The sequence below is a fragment of the Eleginops maclovinus genome, chromosome 11 (genome assembly GCF_036324505.1).
Source record: "Eleginops maclovinus isolate JMC-PN-2008 ecotype Puerto Natales chromosome 11, JC_Emac_rtc_rv5, whole genome shotgun sequence".
Classification (NCBI taxonomy): domain Eukaryota; kingdom Metazoa; phylum Chordata; class Actinopteri; order Perciformes; family Eleginopidae; genus Eleginops; species Eleginops maclovinus.
Genome location: NC_086359.1, coordinates 21,966,534 through 21,985,304, shown reverse-complemented (window position 1 = coordinate 21,985,304; position 18,771 = coordinate 21,966,534). Strand labels below are relative to the sequence as shown.

General features: G+C 38.3%; 2 protein-coding genes across 3 annotated transcripts; both read left to right on the top strand.

Moving 5' to 3' along the window:
- On the top strand, nucleotides 1–1,706 carry epd (ependymin). Its single transcript, XM_063894410.1, has 6 exons — nucleotides 1–222; nucleotides 401–432; nucleotides 552–689; nucleotides 774–960; nucleotides 1,052–1,133; nucleotides 1,248–1,706. The coding sequence occupies exons 1-6, from the start codon at nucleotides 144–146 to the stop codon at nucleotides 1,372–1,374; spliced, it is 645 nt and encodes a 214-aa protein (XP_063750480.1). The 5' UTR covers nucleotides 1–143; the 3' UTR covers nucleotides 1,375–1,706.
- Nucleotides 1,707–3,366: 1,660 nt separating this feature from the next.
- stag2a (STAG2 cohesin complex component a) lies at nucleotides 3,367–18,477 on the top strand. 2 transcript variants are annotated; one of them, XM_063895230.1, is made up of 34 exons: nucleotides 3,367–3,569; nucleotides 5,376–5,494; nucleotides 5,651–5,729; nucleotides 6,090–6,248; nucleotides 6,470–6,566; nucleotides 6,658–6,734; nucleotides 6,848–7,052; nucleotides 7,156–7,307; nucleotides 7,510–7,583; nucleotides 7,835–7,958; nucleotides 8,449–8,547; nucleotides 8,726–8,805; nucleotides 9,135–9,242; nucleotides 9,818–9,926; nucleotides 10,108–10,225; nucleotides 10,520–10,623; nucleotides 10,717–10,809; nucleotides 10,894–10,983; nucleotides 11,066–11,269; nucleotides 11,380–11,450; nucleotides 11,606–11,693; nucleotides 12,139–12,219; nucleotides 12,689–12,781; nucleotides 12,890–13,064; nucleotides 13,164–13,303; nucleotides 13,395–13,496; nucleotides 13,742–13,890; nucleotides 13,999–14,127; nucleotides 14,231–14,436; nucleotides 14,898–15,138; nucleotides 15,263–15,373; nucleotides 15,507–15,633; nucleotides 16,081–16,158; nucleotides 16,460–18,477. In XM_063895230.1, the coding sequence occupies exons 2-34, from the start codon at nucleotides 5,451–5,453 to the stop codon at nucleotides 16,481–16,483; spliced, it is 3,831 nt and encodes a 1,276-aa protein (XP_063751300.1). In that variant the 5' UTR covers nucleotides 3,367–3,569; nucleotides 5,376–5,450; the 3' UTR covers nucleotides 16,484–18,477. The 2 variants fall into 2 exon arrangements, with proteins under 2 accessions (XP_063751300.1, XP_063751299.1); XM_063895229.1 differs by having other exon boundaries at nucleotides 14,895–15,138.
- Nucleotides 18,478–18,771: the final 294 nt, after the last annotated feature.

The following is an 18,771-nucleotide window of genomic DNA, read 5'->3' as shown; positions in this document are numbered from 1 at the left end:
GTGCTTTTTGCGCAAGACTTATTGCCTGCATCGGATTGTATTCCTATAAAAGACGCAGTCATTTCAGTGAAAGGTAGATGCGCTTAGGGTCGAGTTCTGCCATCTCCAACTTGATTTTGTGAGTCCCTCTCTAAACCGATAAAATGTATGCAGCTATCACGCTCTTCGTCTTCATGTGCTTGTCTGCCACCACCAAAGCGGATCACCACCATCATCCTTGTCGTAAGATTTTGCAGTTTCATCTTTTTGGTTATTTTTCCTCTGCATTTTTTAGTTGTTTGTGTGTTATGTAGCTTTCAAGATCACCACATTTCCGATGTGCCTTAAGAGTAGAAAAGGCCATGGTTTTTTAAACTTAAAATGTATGTTATCTAGTGTTGCTGACACTGTTTTCTTTCAGATGCACCCAATATGACAGGATTCATGTCCGTGGTGAGTTCTTAAAATTGTCCTTAAAGACCAGTTTTTCTTGTTACATTTTATTTTAAAGCATTTTAAAGACATTGCATTAAACCCTCTCTCTCTGACTGTCTATTGTTGAATGGCACCAGCTTGCCCTAAAGGGTGATATAAAGGGGTACGGTGCCTTCACCTATGATTCAATGGGCAAGAAACTACGGTTCAGGTCAAATGAGAGCCACCCCATGAACACATCAGTAGGTCTGGATCTGCTGATGTTTTTTGACGAGGTAACTAGTTTCTTCGTTTAAAGAAAGGCTTACTTTATCTTGTTGTGTGCCTTTCATGTCTGAATCTGTATCAAAATCCATCAGGGGATATTCTACGAGATTGACAGCAAAAACAAGAGCTGTGAGAAGAAGACACTGCACTGCACCATGAACCCTCTGGACGTCCCGGATGATGCTACGTTCATGTCTACGGCAAACGGTGGAAGTCCATCCATTGAAGGCGAGGGATTGAAAGTCACTACCTGGACTGGTTCAACGACTGACATGAAAGGTGAAAGACGCTATAAAATCATTTGCGTAGAATAATCCGTTTTTTATGTGAAAGAGCTGATAAAGACATTAATGTTTTCTCTGTTTTTCAGGCCACTACTCCATGTCTGTAACCATGGGCTGTTTGCCTGTGTGGAGCTTCTTCTTCCATGAGTCCTCATCATTCTTTGTCAGGTTGGTGAAACCTTTAAGGGAAATTAAAACCCTCTGGTATCTGTTACCTGCACTGGCTTTTAATGAATGACCTTATAAAAAAGCTCAAAGTCATTTTTCATTACTTTCCAACAGCCTCACAGAGGTTGAAAACGAGATCAAGGATCCTGATCAGTTCGTGGTGCCATCCTTTTGTCTGGCCCAGCCTTTGGAGGAGACACCTGAAGGGACGGTCAATAGTTTCCTCAACGAGTTCATGTAGATGAAGCCTCGCCAGCAGAACAACAACCCCCTATCCAAGTGTGAACCAGCCAGAGCTTTAGACCTTTTCTCTGCTTTTCATGTGTGACTCTACTTTTGCGTGTTCAACATGCCCTACATCAAGTCTGTTTCCGTCACATCTTCCACTCCCCTGTATGGCTCTTAATGGATCATCCTGTAAACATACACTTTGATGTAAAAGAAAAAGAATATGTCATGGATTATAGAAAATAAGTCGTAATTACTAACAGTTTGGTCGCTTTTCAAGTTGCTACTCCTTACAAAACCTGTAAGATATGATTAATGGAACAATAAAATGTTAAAGCTGTCAAAGGTGTGAAGAGACATGATTCTTTTCTCCATTATTATTTCCTTTTGAAGTGCTTTTTACTTGTCTTTGTGCTACTTTTTAACAAGCAGGTTTCATATTAAAAAAAAAACAGCAAACAAAGAGCTGTCTCCTGTATCCACTAGGGGGCTCTGGGTAAAAAACATAGACTTAAACCTCAATTGACTTCCTGTTTCTTTAAATCACTACCCTTACCAGAAACATCCATCAAGGAAAGTGTACTGCACATTATTAATTACATTATTTCCAGACTTTTAGTAGCAGTAAACACATTTTTGTTTATCAATATGCATCTTGTGCCAGAACTTTGAACTATAGTAAGAACTGACTGTCTCCAATAGAGTCTAACAAACAGCCTTTAAATAAATAGAAAATATTAATGTTATCAGTATGGTCGCAATATTAAGAGTTTTCTAGTCGGGAGGCCAGTCTGAATTGTTCATGCATGTGTATATTTTCATACTGTTTCAAGATGGTCATAACAGCATGTCCACTGCCTACTAACAAATTATACATATTTATATAATTATTTTCTTTAAAGGGATTCAAATAATAACTTTATTAGAGCTATTTTAAATAACCTAACTATAAATACCATGTTCATCCACGACAGCACCCATGAATAATATCTATAGAAGTTGTGTCTACCCTTTGTAGAGGAAAGAATATCAGAAAGTATTCTGAAAACTTTATATTTTTTCTAATCAGAAGCAGTTGCTAGGCAAAAATGGTTCCTCAAAACGACCCAAAAAATGTAGATAAAACAAGTAAATATTCATTTCCTGCAATGGTTTGCTTTGTTTGTTAATGTAGCCCAACCATTGTTTAAAATATATATATTTGGTGTCATTAACTGTAAAGTATAGAAAACAATTGTTCCCCAGTTGTCCCCAAGGGATATCTGTAGATGAAACAGTGTCACTTCCTGTCTCTGGCAGAGGGAATGCTTTTATGTGTAAAAGTTGAAAAGGGAATGAGTTTTTATTTTTTCATGAGAGATCTATTTTTTTACACTTAATCACGTAATCAGGGGGTCACAGTTCAGTGCCATTGTCTTCCTGCTGGATATCAGACCTGCTTGAATCAATGCAGTTGTTCTGCATTAAGTGCTGAAACTCCCAGATGAAATGTGCAATATAAATAAAATTGACATTGCCTGTCAAACCACTCATGGTTATCCATCTTAAAACAGTAGAACGTTTTTTTTAAATGATGTATTACAGCAATAATGGCATGAATTATATGTTTAGTTGTGTTTTATGCATTCAGTCTATAAACTAAATAAGAGCTCACCGAGGCAACTTAGCACACACCTTGCAAATGTATGTCTGTCAAACTATCAGTTTATCAGCCCAGCATTTCTACATGTCACTCCACTTTACGATGTCTATTTATCAATAAATCTATTTAAATGACATGTGTAATTAAGATTTGTATATACATGCAACATTTATTGCAGCGTGTCCCCTCTAATATTGATTGATTTCTGACTTGGATGGTTTTGTTTTAAGTTGATATGTTCCTACACATTGAGACACTAAGCTTTACAAACTTGAGAAAAGTTAAGAGGCTATGTTAAGAGCAGCGACACAGGTCTTCTCTCACCTGCACCTCGCGGACTCACCGACAGGTGGTGTGCGTGCGCTACATGCATAACAACGAAAATACAAACTGTACCTTGCTAGGTTAGCCACCGAGGAGCTTCTCAACATTAGCTAGCAAATACAACTCTTATTCTGGAGTTTTGGGAAATGACAGTCCGTGCAAGAAATTAAGGAAAGCATTCTCTTTGCAAAGTCCGAAGCGTTTGGATTATTTGGTTTGAATCCGTCTTTGATTTAAACGAGGTAAGTAAGTTGTAAAATGGCGGATAGCTAGCTAACGTTAGCATTATAGAGTTTCATTGATTCTGCTGTAATGGCTACCTGGCCAGGCACTTAACACCTGCATTTAAATGTGTCATTAACACAACTTAATCATACATTCTCCAAATAAATTAAAATTAACGTGATTAATGAAGTCGAGGTAGCATTCCAGCGAGTGTTTGCTAAGTAGTGGCCCCGTTAGCCAGCTAGCTACAGCTAATGCTAGGCAAGTTAGCAACTAATCTGAACATGTTCCACAATCCCAGTCAAGTCAAGCCTAAAACTTGTGTTTTTCGGTGCAAATAGTAAATAAGGGGGTTTTGAGGTTGCTAACTAGATAGTGTATTCGCCAACATCACATAACAGTGAGGTTGGCTCGTATTAGCCAGCGAGCTGCTCGGCCGTCGTACAGAGACGGTTCGTAAGGAAGAGATGAGGGGACCACAGACTAGCTCTGGATGAAACATCTGTAGGTGCGTTTGTAGTTCGGAAGTAATTACAGCAGTTGTCAGAGATGTGTCAGGAACAACTTGCTTTTTATTCGAAGTAACATTTTTGCAATGACCTGGACTGAATGGCCATGAGGATATCGCATTACTTGTCCAAAAAAGTAACGACCGTTATTGAGAGACTCGATCCCAGCAGCCATTCCTATTTATGGTCATGAGATCCAGAGTCATGCCCGGTCTCTTCAAAACAAAGACATTCATGATGTGTTTACATGGGCATTTTGGGATTGCCCGTCACAGTTTTAATGTGCCAGTGTTGTGTAAACACGCCCCCACAGGTTTCCCTTCTTTCACAGTATTGCTGTCACATGTGGTGTAATTTTCCTGAGTACATTTACTCCAGTACTGTCATTTTTTGTATTTCCTTTCCATTTATTAAAGAAAATACATCAAACATTATTACACAAAAAACGTTGACACAGGTGATAACATGTAATAAATAAATATATATATATATATATATATATATATATATATGTTACATATTATCACCTGTGTCATATATATATATATATATATATATATACACACATTTGGTTTTGATTACCTCCTTATTTAATTTAGATTTTTTTTGAGGTTCTTGTACTTTATCCGAGTATTCAATTCATGCGTAAGGGAAAATATTGTACTTATTCTCAACTTTATTCCGTTACAGCTTTACTTACCTTTTAGATTTACTACATGTATGATGTATTATAATACATTAAGCTACCCAACATTTTTAAAATGAATAACCAACTGCTTCATTAAAGTGACGGACACATTTGTACACCTATAGTAATAATAATAATAATCCAGTTATATTGTAAAAACATAAACAAGTGGTCCATTCTGCTCAATGAATACTATTTCTTTGGGTACTATATATTTATGCTGACACTTGCGTAAAGATCTAAAGACATCTTCCACCAGTGGATTTAATGTTAAATTACCAAATTGGGATTTTTTTAACCAGACCCTAGGATAAACAATAAACAACAACACAATGTTATCTTCATGAAAACATTTAACAGTGAATCGTATGCATGGAGGAAAACAGTCACTTACAAAGGGATTTCTTCCTGAGTAGCTACACTGCTGCTTCCTGTCACTGCCTGACTGGTGCATCACAGGTCAATTGGTCAACAAACATGTTCTCTTCATCCCTGGTCTTCAGTATTACACATGGTCTTAAATGCGAGACCTGTATCAGATATCTGGGAATTGTTTGTGAGGCACTGCAGCCAGGGTCGGTGTCATCATTCAACAACAAACTCCTCTCAACGATCTTGTTTTCCAGGTGCAGAATCCTTCTTGCTTGGTGTACAGAGAAGCAGAAGCACTCAGTCCAGCAGATCCAGAAAATGTTAAAGAAATGATAGCAGCGCAGGATTTGCACACAGACTTTCAATTTTCTCAGTAAGCCGTGCATCATTGGATATATATTCCTGAATCAAAAATGTCTTTTAATGTTTCTTATGCGTTTGTTTGTTTGTATGCGCTGTCATATAAAGCTACAAAAACTATCATTTGAAAGAGTTTAGTGATTGTAATGACTTTGTCTGTTGTTCCCAGAGAGGCAGAATCTCAGTGGTCCTCAGATACTGACTTTGAGGATCCTGATGGCAAAGATGCAAAGACAGGAAAGGGCATGGTACGTTTCTTCTTGTTTCTACGGTTCTTGATCTTCACCTATTTCTTTTACAGATCTATCTAATCTAATAAGGGTCACATGGAGGCTTGAGCCAACCACAGCATGCATTCGGTAAAAGACAATGAAAAACCCTGGCCCAGATCAAAAGACTAACACAGTATATAAATATATAAGGATATAGTGCCGCAGCTGTGTTATAGAGAATATTATAAGTAATCCTTCATAACTGTCTGTATTGGGATGTACACTATTCCCAGTAAACTGATGACCTTTTCAGTCTACACCAACATATTATGAACTGAGAGTTATGATAACACAATAACAACTTTCATGTCTCATTAACATCTTTATCCTTAACAGGCAGCCAAGAAGGGGAAGAAGGTGCCCGGAGAAAAGACCAAAGGTGGGGGGGCAAGGAAGGCCCCCAGTGCTGGCAAGGTGAACGGCCATCATCAGGAGAATGGGACGGAGAATATGACCCTGTTCGAGGTTGTGAAAATGGGGAAGAGTGCAACACAGGTGCGTAAACAGTGTGTGGCGGATAGATTATGTCTTGTGTTGTTGTTTCTTATCTTCTTATGTTGTGAAAATATTTTTTCAATTGGGGTGGAAGCTATAGGTCCCCCTTTTTAGATTGAATTGTATGAGGGCTAGTAATGGAAAAACACTGGCAGTAATAGATCAATGTTAATTTACATTATTGGGATAATCAGAAAACAACTGTCTGGTTTATTTTCCAGTCTGTTGTTGATGACTGGATTGAGGCATACAAGCAGGACAGGGACGTAGCTCTCTTGGACTTAATCAACTTTTTCATTCAGTGCTCTGGATGTAAAGGTAAGAATCTGACAGGATGAGTCTAAATGTGTAGCGGGTTGGGGGCCTGAACGAATATACTGAACTTTTTTTTGTGTGATTCCGTCCAAAGGGGCCGTGAGTGGAGAGATGTTCAGAAATATGCAGAACTCTGAAATCATCCGGAAAATGACAGAGGAGTTTGATGAGGTGAAGCACGCTTTGAGTTAATATTAATTTTCTCTATTACAGCTGTCAGATTCCAGCATATGGAAGACATGAAGTGAAATTAACCTAATCATCTCCCTGCTATCGTCCAACAGGACAGCGGTGACTACCCGCTAACGATGTCAGGGCCACAGTGGAAGAAGTTCAGGATAAGCTTCTGTGACTTCATTGCGGTTTTGGTGCGTCAGTGCCAGTACAGCATTATTTACGATGAGTATATGATGGACACCATCATTTCACTGCTCACCGGACTATCTGACTCTCAGGTCAGGGCATTCAGACACACAAGCACACTCGCAGGTTGGTCTCATGTTCCAATCCAATTAAGTGTCCTGGTTTTGGGTTGCACGCTGTTATTGCGTAGAAGGTTGTTTTCCTTACTGAATTTTGTGGTGTTCTGCAGCGATGAAGTTGATGACGGCTTTGGTGAACGTCGCTCTAAATCTGAGCATCAATATGGACAACACGCAGAGACAGTATGAGGCGGAGAGGAACAAGGTCATTGCAAAAAGAGCCAACGACAGGTTGGAGCTCCTGTTACAGAAGCGTAAAGAGGTGAGAAGAAATACAAGCATGTAAATATTTCACAAAAAATAATGCTTTGCACTTCACATAGCTAAAATAAATCTTCTAATAGAGCTTTTAGGCATACCTTTTAATATTTTGTCATTGAGGGTTGAACAAACCACTATTCTATTTTGTTTGTTAATTTTAATGCAATTTATCTAAAAAGTATCCGTTTGTGTTTTTCTTTCAGCTTCAAGAAAATCAAGATGAAATTGAAAACATGATGAATGCAATTTTCAAAGGAGTGTTTGTTCACAGATATCGGTATGTGAATATTGATCGACCTACACACTGACTGTGATTTCACTGAGGAGCTTCTAATGTCACTGAAGTCCAACAGGAACCTTGCAATGTTCACTGCTGGCCTTTGGCGCCTTCTAGTGGGAAATGAATGTTAACAACATTATAAGCCCATAGGATTTGAATCAAACCGCCTACAGCTCTGAACAGTTATCTTTAAATAATGGGATTCTATAATATATTTATGACTAATTAAATAAAATCTGTTTTGCCAGTGATTCTATTGCTGAGATCCGAGCTATCTGTATTGAGGAGATTGGAATGTGGATGAAGCTGTACAGTGACGCCTTCCTCAATGACAGCTACCTGAAGTATGTTGGCTGGACAATGCATGACAAGGTGAGCTTACCTCTGTTTTTGTAAAAAAAAACAAATAATAATCTTAACTGAAGGGAAAGCTGATTAAGTGACTAAAAGCTATCGTTTAAATCATCCAAATTTAGACCAACTTCAAATCTCAGTTTAAATCAAACTAACCAATCCTGTTTTTCAATACTTGCAGTCACGTTAGAGTACAAGCTAAAGATTTTTAGTGTGAAAAGCAGATAATGATTGGATTATATGTTCATGTAACAGCATAGTAACATTAGAAATGTTTCCTCTCTCTTGTCTCTTTGTTCTACACTAGTGGCACTTGATGTGTTTGCAGTTGTTTTAGGATAAGACTATGATCTGATCAACTGTTTTGACTTTAAGCAGGGATAAAACATATTTATATCATTATCATTTTTAATTAGTAAAAGTTTAGTTGGCACAATGCCACAGTAACATTTGAGTTTTTGGGTATTTAAATATGGTAAATATTTATGTATTTCTCCTGTCAAACCAGCAAGGTGAGGTGCGCCTGAAGTGCGTGAATGCCCTACAGGGCCTGTTCTACAGCCGAGAGCTCGGCGCCCGTCTGGAGCTCTTCACAAGTCGCTTCAAGGTGAGCCAGCAGGAGCATCGCCTCAGTGCCAGTTCGTCAATAACACCTTTGAAATGTGGGGATCTTCAGGCTTTACTTGTTGCATCTGTATATGCAGATAACTTCAGGTTACCCTTGCATGATATGATAACTTATGTTATGGTTAAGATTTTGTAACAAAAGTGACTCTCATTGACAGGATCGCATCGTGTCTATGACTCTGGACAAGGAATATGATGTTGCAGTGCAAGCCATTAAACTTCTGACTCTGGTCTTGCAGTGAGTAACCTCCTTTCCTCTTGAAAGGAATTGTGCATGTTATCTTGGTTTGTGAATAAGAATAATGTTGTTCCCAAAACACACATTAAAGTAAACATGGACATTTTCACTACAGATGGGATATAACATATGTGGCTCAAGGAAGGGGATAATATTTGGAATTTTTGATACAGTAATGGTGTGTAAAAATGGGAGAATATTAGCCTTTTTTATTAGATTTAATATTCATGTTGTTTCCCTTATCACAAAAGCTTTATTTACACATTTACCAAGACTAAGCTCTGATGCCTGGCCTTCCTGAGTAATAAAGTATGCCTTTGTTCTAACAGGAGTAGTGATGAGGTTCTGACAGCGGAGGACTGTGAGAGCGTTTATCATCTGGTTTACTCCGCACATCGACCCATCGCTGTTTCAGCAGGAGAATTCCTCTTTAAGAAGTAAGTGTTTTTTGAAACAATTGAACTGTTACTTGGTGGTTTACATAAGACATTTATTTTATATTACATCATTTAAGTGTTAAAGGTGTTGCAGAAGTGTGGTTTATAAACCTCTTCAATTGAAATGAGCTCACATTGGATTCCAAAGTTTCTCTTGTTTCACAGCAAAAATACAAGTGTAACAAATAGTTGTGCCTGCTAAGTTGACTTCGTAAGATAACCTTAAATATATTAAGTAGAAAATATTTATTAGGAATTATGTTGGATCCATCAAACAACCCCTTCAACAGAGCATCCTATTTGTATACATGTGGAATATCTATATAACCTCTATCTTTACAACCAAGTAGCAGTCATACAGCGGTAAGCTACTTTGTTATTGTTTTTATATGAAAACTAATTGGAAAAAACCTGTGAAAACAAAAAGCCTAGTGATGTGTGAGACTTTGTATTCATGTGTGTGACACCCCATGTTTGTCTCTCCTCAAAGCTTTACCAAAGTGACTGAAGGCAGAGCAGATGTTAATTCCACCTTCATAATACATTTGCAATAAGCCCTATTTTTGTTATTAAAGGCTCTTCAGCCACCGTGGCCCTGAGGAAGAGGGATTACCCAGGAGGGGCAGGCAGAGCCTCAATGGAGGCCTTATCAAAACTACTGTCTTCTTCTTCTTGGAGAGCGAGGTGCCAGCTTCTGTCCATCTAAAAAACACATTTATTCTACTGTTAAGATGTTATTCTTATTCAGTTTTCTGAGAGATAAGATAATTACAATTGCATGAAACAAATGGTATTGCGAAAACAATGATCTACTTGCTATGTTTTTATTTGATCGAATAGCATTTAACCATTTGATGTTTCACAGCTCCATGAGCATGGGGCCTACCTGGTGGATAGCTTGTGGGAGTGTGGCTCCGAGCTGCTGAAGGACTGGGAGACGATGATCAGCCTGCTGCTGGACGAGCCTATGGCAGGAGAGGAGGGTAAACATCCCCTTTTTTGATGAGTGGCTCAGATATTTCTTTGGTTGTTATCTACAACTACGGAAAAAATTAAGAGAACACTGCAGCATTATCAGTTTCTCTGGTTTTACTATTTATAGATATGTCTTTTAATTAAATTATTTATTTTTTATTGTATTCTCTAAATTACTGACAACATTTCTCTGTGTTGGAATTCAACAAACACTGGAATGGCTGCCATACAAGTAGAGATAAAGATTTAAGAAACATTTGGAGTGGTCTCTTTGAATGACATTAACTTTCTTCCATCTTTAGCCCTGACCGATCGCCAGGAGACGGCTCTGGTGGAGATCATGCTCTGTGCCATTCGGCAGGCTTGTGAGTGCCACCCTCCTGTCGGCAGAAGCACAGGGAAGAGGGTCAGTGTCTGGTGATCAGGCTCCACATCAAGAGTGCTGTTTCTTGTAATGATTTCTTGTTATTAACTTTTGGGATTTTTGTGCGTTGAAAAGGTCCTGACTGCGAAGGAGAAGAAAACCCAGCTGGATGATCGGACCCGGATCACAGAGATGTTTGCAGTCGCACTGCCTCTGTTATTGGCAAAGGTGAGTACATTTGTCCTTCACTCAATCCAACAGAGAGCAAAGGCTGGGTTGATTCTTAACCATTTTACCTTTTGTCTTTTTTAGTACTGTGTTGATATCGATAAGGTGACCAATCTACTACAAATACCAAAGTTCTTTGATCTTGACATCTACACAACTGGCCGTCTGGAAAAGGTTTGTCAGTCTCTACATTTGATTAAGCATATGTAAACAGCACGGGTGTCAGGTAAACATGTGTTTTCATATTCTCATGAAGCATTTGGATGCCTTGCTGCGGCAAATCTGGGAGGTCCAGGATAAGCACACAGACACTGAGGTCCTGGAAGCCTGCTCTACCACCTACCACTATCTCGCCAACGAAGAGTTCACCATCTTCAACCGCGTGGACATCGCCCGCTCCCAGCTACTCGACGAGCTGGTAGACAAGTTTAACAGACTCCTGGAGGACTTCCTGCAGGAGGTGGGGCCTGTTAGGGTTTTCTTTCGTGTGGATAGCATGAAAGCATGTTCACAGGTGCCTTGGCTACAATGAATGTCAGGGTTTGACCAGGTTGATCTCTTGATTGTCAGGGTGAAGAACCAGATGAGGATGATGCCTACCAGGTTTTATCTACACTCAAGAAGATCAGCGCTTTCCACAAGTAAAGAAATGTTAACATTAGCATTTTGAGATACACTATCCACAATTTGAGTTCAATTGGGCTTTCATTTTAAGGCGGAAGATGTAGATAATGGCATTTGTGTGAACAATGAGCTACATATTAACTGTGTATCATTTGTTGTCTTTTGCTTCCAGTGCACACGACCTCTCTAAGTGGGATCTCTTCACCAGCAACTACAGGCTGCTGAACACCGGCCTGCAGAACGGGGATATGCCTGAGCAGGTATCGGCACAGACTTCTCTCACTTTGTCCCAAACTTCTCCCAAAAATGTTAACCAACATTTTCAGTCAATTGGTGCAAATTCTGTTCATGTACTTACAGTATATAAGTATTAGGGTTACAGTGGGTTTCCTCCAGTAAGCTCATTTCATACACTTGGATTCTGTTAGCAGAGGATCATGGGAATAAGGGCCATGAATACAGGTTCCATGGCTTCTGACAAAAAGAACATACAGGAAAAGTAATAAATAATCAAATAAGTAGAAAGTATTTGAGTTAAAGTGAGAACATAGTGATGTTTGGGTAGGGGTAGGAATAAGAAGACATCAGCATCACTGATTAATATTGAGGTTACTACACTGTTTAAATTACTGTATCTGAGTAACCTGGTTATATAACTTAAATGAATGGCATCTCAGCTGATGTGCTGTCCTCCTTTCCCCACAGATTGTGATTCACTCACTGCAGTGCACACATTACATCATCCTGTGGCATCTAGCAAAGGTTTCAGACGGCGGCTCAATAAAGGTATTTACATATTGGTCATGAAGTATTTTTTATTTATTTTGTCTATTGTCATGAAAATATATAAATATATATTTATATTTATATATATATTTATATATATATAAATACCATTTACCATAGATTGTTTCATTTCATTCTAATATAGGATAACTGTCTCTAAACTATATGAATGATGGATACACTTTTCTTATTGATCCTGATTTTAAAAAGGTTGAATTATTGATTTGAGTGTACATAAAGTATTCTTGCAGAACAGGGAGATTTAGAGTACCTTTTATACATCTTGTCAAACTCACAAAATGTGCTAAGAAAGCTTTGGCGCTCATTGGCAGCTAACTAACAAACAGGAGTTTATATGAAATCCAGCTGGTAAAACTAGGATACTGATTAACTGTGTTTTATCTTGTGTTTTAGACTGCTAAAAAGAATCACGAATAACCAATACTAACTGAATATTTTCTCCTTTTAGGGTGATATGGTGACCTTGAGAAAGCAAATGAGAGCGTTCTGCTTAATGTGTCAGCGTTACCTAAATGGCATCAACAACGCAGTTAAAGAGCAGGTGGGTTATGCTGAAAGGACGGCTCTTTTATTCATGATTCTTCTGCATTGCCACTCTACCATACCGCTGAACATGTTCATCAATGCTGAAGTGTTGTGTTTATTTCAGGCCTTCACCATTCTATGTGATCTCCTACTGATCTTCAGTCACCAAATTATGTCTTCAGGCCGGGAACAACTGGAGCCTCTGGTCTTCATGCCAGACTCCTCTTTGCAGGCAGATCTGCTCAACTTCATCCTAGATCAAGTGTTCATTGATCAGGATGATGACAACAACAGCACAGGTCAGAGCCGCTCAGTAAGGCCAGCCACACACAAGCGTGAAAAGTGACAAAGCATGGACTACTTATTACTTTTTTTAATGATAATTTTATATTTTCCAGATGGACAGCAAGATGATGAAGCCAGTAAAATTGAGGCTCTGCACAAGAGAAGAAACCTTCTAGCTGCCTACTGTAAATTAATCACTTTCAATGTGGTGGAAATGAACACCGGAGCAGATATATTTAAACAGTACATGAGGGTAGGTTTAATCTCACATTTTAATCAACAGTTGTAAGGATTCCTCCTACCCTGCTCTCCTTGCTAACAGTATTCCTTTTCTCTTTCCTCAGTATTACAATGACTACGGAGATATCATCAAGGAGACGATGAGTAAAACGAGACAAATCGACAAGATACAATGTGCAAAGACACTTGTGTTGAGCCTGCAAATGGTAAGAGTGGAGACTCTAACACAACTTATATTGTGTTCCTTACTTATTTTTATTTAAGAAACACACCAGCAGATGCCAGCATGTCTTCAAACGAAAACCAAAGATAAAATATTGACTGACTTTCATGTTAATTTAAAAGGCATCACTTATACACAATCTTGCTCCAGTGTGCCACGTGAACACAGGAAGATGATGGTCTTTGGAGAAGTTTGAAAGAAGTGTATTTCTGTTGTCGTCTATTGTAGTTATTCAATGAGATGTTGTCTGAACTTGGCTTCAATGTCGACCGCTCAACATCAGCCTTCTGTGGCATCAAAGAGCTCGCCCGACGCTTCTCGTTGACTTTTGGCTTGGACCAGTTGAAGACCAGAGAAGCTATTGCCATGTTGCATAAGTAAGTAACGATCCTGAGACATGGTTCACAGCTTTATCGTTCAGTTCTAGCTAAGACATCTGTGATTGAATGAGCAAGGCAAATCATTATTTCCCTCTGGTGTTTTAGGGATGGAATTGAGTTTGCTTTTAAGGAACCGAGTCCCCAAGGACCAGGGAGTCCACCTCTCAATCTCGCTTTTTTGGATGTACTGAGTGAGTTCTCCAGCAAACTACTTCGGCAGGATAAGAGAACAGTGTAAGTTTGAGCCACAAGGCGTGTGTCTGTGTGTTTAGCATGAAACTGAGGAGTATTATGAAACGTTCCTGAGTGTGACTGTGTCATTTTGTCACATCTACAGTCACACGTACCTGGAGCGATTCATGACGGTTCAGATGGCCCTGCAGCGAGAGGACTGCTGGCTTCCCCTCATCTCGTACAGGAACTCCCTGCAGGCGAGAGGGGACGATGACACCATGTCTGTCCTCAGTGGGATCAGCAGTCGGGGGTCCACCAGGAGCAAGAAGCCCAAGCCAGCCACTGCTAACAAACGGAAGTATCCTGAAGGTGGGTAACTTTTGGAATCATTATACTTGGAGTCATATTAGTTACTTCCTTTTTGGATTTGATGTGATCTGATTATTAGAGATACATCTGCCAGCTGATTGGCTATGCAAGTTAGACACAGAAAGGAATGTTCGAACCACCCACACACAAATAAGATGTGTTGAAGACGTAAAGCCCAAAACCTGTAGAACCTAAAGTCCAAAGTGTAGGAACAACCTTAAAAACAAGATGTTTACAACCCTGAATGTCCAAGTTTTAAAACAATCATAAATTGAATCCAACAAGAGAAATGAAAACGGTGCATCTCTTTGTAAAAAACACAGTACCCCCTTCGCAAAAACACTATTAGTTTCTCAATACCGTTGCTACATGGCAAAAAGATAGATGCAAAGCTGTAAATGCTTGGGTGTTTTTTTCCTCTTTAAATTGAAACGCTTGCTAATTTCTTTTTTCTGTAGCAGAAGAGAGCAGCTGCAGCAGCAGCGATGCAGTCTGGATGAACCGTGAGCAGAACGTGCAGACGCCAGTAATGATGCATTCGCCCCACCTCACCTCCACCGTGCTGAGGGATCCAAAGAAGATGCGGCCAGAAGACAGCTACACCGGTGCATACACCATGCCAACAGAGCAGCATCCTCATCAGCCTGTGCCTCTCCAGCAGCAGCAGCCACACCATCATCATCAGGCTGCCATTGATTACAAGTATGAAAACATTCATTTCACTTAATTTACCCTCACGTGAATATTGCAAATGTTGCTTTTGTTAAGCTATGGACATTATGAAGTCACAAAGTCATACTGAACACTGTACCCACTGTACCCACAGTACACAGGTTACTTGGATGTTGACACAAAGACAACAAGCTGAGGCCCGTCAGCAGCAAGAGCGGGTCAGCATGCAATACGCCAAGATGAGGAACCACATGCAGCAAGCGATGTAAGATGGCAGTGCTCTTTAGTGTATATCAAATAAGTTTCAATTGGGGGTGGGGGGACAGTAACAGGTTTTCTTTGTATTACATAAATAGTAAAGCAAAATCTCCTAACAAGTATCTGTTTGGACTCGTCAGTCGCCGAGGCTCAGGGCTCATGGAGGACGATGAGGAGCCAATAGTGGAGGATGTGATGATGTCATCAGAGGACCGCTTGGAGGACATGAATGAGGGCATGGACTTTGACACAATGGACATTGATTTGGTAATTTAAAGCTGCAATGTGTTGGCTAATTAAACAACTGTTGCTTATTAACACATCCAGCAGTTACAGAGCAATACAATACTTTATTTGAACTAATTAAACATCTAGTGTTCACTCATGTTATGGTCTGAGGGAAATATATGGCTCCATTTGATGAATTCTCCACTATCAGTAACTGTCTGCTGTTTGGTGCTGAGCAGCAATGAACAGTGGGGTTTTAGGACTTTTTCATTTGAAACAGCTGCCGGCCTTGACAGTTTTCATGACTTCACGCTTTACTGGTTGCCAAGTTTCCGAGAAGGTTTCCTCTGAATAAAAACATGTTGATGCTTATACAAAGTAACAAGATTTGCACAATACTTTTCAGCGTTTGACAGTTGATGTAGCACATTTGTTTCTATCCGTTTTGTCTAACTATGAATTTCTGACTCACCTGTTATTTTTCAGCCGGCATCAAAGAATCGCAGAGAGAGAACTGAACTAAAACCGGACTACTTTGATCCGTCTTCAATCATGGATGACTCTGTTAGTATTTTTTACTTTTTATTATACCCTTTACGTATTTGCTTCTTTAAAAAATATATCATAATCTTATTGTGGGTGGCCATGGTTACTCACAATGGTAGGCCTGTTACCTAGAGCAATGCAGGATGGCAGCAATAGATATGCATTAACAATGGATTCCTATGGCAACCCTGCTAGAAAAAACCCATTAAAAACTCCAGCGTAATGTCTATAAAACCACTGTGCTAGTTCTGTTAACCATTTTTTAACCCCAATCTGTTAAGGCTTTAAATGTTTATGCATTTCTTTTCTTTTTTTTTAGGTTCTCAATGTTTCAATGTTCTAAAACAAATGGATGCATCAAAGAGAATGTGTTATCAAATCCTTGGAAGATAAGATGGAGGACTGTTCTCTGTGAAAATCAGAATGGAGCGAATTGGACTGCTATAAATGGTTTGTGAGACACCAACGTTTGCCTCTTTAACACTTTGTTAAAAAATGTAGAACGAAAGCTTGAATTTGAATTTTATTCTGATATTTTCACACACAGGACTCATGTCACATTGCAGCTGCAATGTTGCAATGTTTCTGCTTTTGTTCAGTTAACCTTAAAACAACTTGATGTTAGTCTAGCAGTACATACAATATGTGGCAGGTGCATGGTGACGGGATAATAACAGATTGAAATTCAAATTAGTTATATATATACCTTTAATCTTTTTCATTCAGTAGACAGGAGTTGTCTGATGTAAATACATAGTGGCCAATATACAGGAGGGGTGGACATAATTTCATGAACACCAGTTGATAAAAATACAATAACCCTGCAAAATAATACTTCAGCATTCAGTTGTTGTCAAACACTATAATGACACTGCACTTTGTCACAGAGGTATTAATTCATGTCTATGGTCATTTAACAGCCATATTTTTAGAAATGATCATAGGCTCCAATCAATTCTTCTCTGATGCAGTCTTAACAGAAATTGAACATCATAAGACTTGTCAAATCTACATTATTACAGGGCTATTGAATTGGACTGCATTATATTGTAAAGGTGTCGGTGATATTGTGTTTACCTGCCATACTTTAAACTGTAGAATTTGGCATGGCATGTAGCCATATATCGAAACATGTATACAGTAAAGTATAATGTGAACTGGCGTCTCATAATGCTCAAAGGCCTTGCCAGAAATTATATACGACATTCTCAGATTTCTTTGTGATGGTATTTTTTAGAAATGTCTTTGTTCTGCTTTTATACCTTATAGATGACTTTCATTTATAGATATTTTGTAATGACAATCAAATGTAAATGAATGGTTTCTAATCATGTTATTTCACATAGATGCTGAAATAATCCTTTTTAATGAAAATGATTATGTTACTAAAGATATGGCCAGTTGTTTGTATTTTATTTGAATCTCTTTAATATGGATGGGGCAGAAGTAAAGCAGTGCTCAAATGAAGTAATTTGACAAATTGATGGCTGCAGCTAAAATTATTTTTTATTATTGGGAGCATTCACAGTATCATACATACAATTTTGACTCAACCTTAAACATGTCATTTCTCCTGTATCTTAACCCTTTTTTCCACAGTAAATTATCTAATAAAAATGATATGCCATAGATTAAATCTTTAATTGAAAGGATTTTTTTAAATGGGTGAGAAAGCTGTGTGTTTTTTTTTTCCAGTTTGAAAGTGTGCAGAGGATTTTTTCAAAAGCCAATTTATTTGATGAGCCACTGTTGTGTGTGTGTGTATAAGAGTAATAGAATTATTCTAAATAACAGTTTTAGAATGCTTTAGTCATCTATCATAGTATCAGAATTGTATATTATACAATTATAGATGTGTAATATATTGTGAATCGGTGCTCATTTTATCCTCGTTTCTGTTTGCTTGACATTTTAGGGAAAGTTTAAATAGAATGTAACTATTTGAAGTTCACCTACTACCTTGCAAGTATACATACAGTACATTGTTTTTTGTCTGTTAATGGATTGTTGCGATATTTCTTTACCTCTGTGTATAGATCTGGTGGGCAGATTAAGATTTAATGGGAAATGGTGTATTCATATTGTAGTAAGAAACAAAACCCTAATTTTCCTCAGAAGCTGGACAAAACAGATCACATTGTTTTTAACATTGCCATATACAGTACATACTGACTATTCATGAGGCAGATGAGAGAAAAACATCTTAGAATTGACTGTATATTTACATTAATCCTTCATTTTGAATCTTTGTTTGCATTGAACTGCTGAAAATGTGCATACATCTGTGTTTACACATATTTAAATATTTGTGTATATTAAATTTGTGTTTTTATTCTATTTGTGTCCTATTGTATCCTTTACAATTTGTTTTTATTTCTTATCTAACATGAACTTCATCTGTGATATTCTAGTTCATACCTCCAAATTGCAGTTCATAAGAATGAAAGGTTGAAAGATAAAAACAAATACTCTTCCTTATACTTCGTCTGTCCCAAAAAATTTGAATTAACAACATTTAGCCATGTTTAACACATGTCTATCATCTATAACAACTATATTAATAAATTAAACATTGATTGGCTTTTTAGATGAAATAAGTGTGTCGAACATTTTGGAAACCATGGGTGCACT

Coding starts and splice junctions, on each gene's coding strand:
- epd (XM_063894410.1), top strand. CDS start 144: ATGTATGCAGCTATCACGCTCTTCGTCTTCATGTGCTTGTCTGCCACC. Junction 223..400: donor TCACCACCATCATCCTTGTC/GTAAGATTTTGC, acceptor GTTTTCTTTCAG/ATGCACCCAATATGACAGGA. Junction 690..773: donor TGCTGATGTTTTTTGACGAG/GTAACTAGTTTC, acceptor AAAATCCATCAG/GGGATATTCTACGAGATTGA.
- stag2a (XM_063895229.1), top strand. CDS start 5,451: ATGATAGCAGCGCAGGATTTGCACACAGACTTTCAATTTTCTCA. Junction 7,053..7,155: donor ACACACAAGCACACTCGCAG/GTTGGTCTCATG, acceptor GGTGTTCTGCAG/CGATGAAGTTGATGACGGCT. Junction 10,984..11,065: donor CAACTGGCCGTCTGGAAAAG/GTTTGTCAGTCT, acceptor ATTCTCATGAAG/CATTTGGATGCCTTGCTGCG.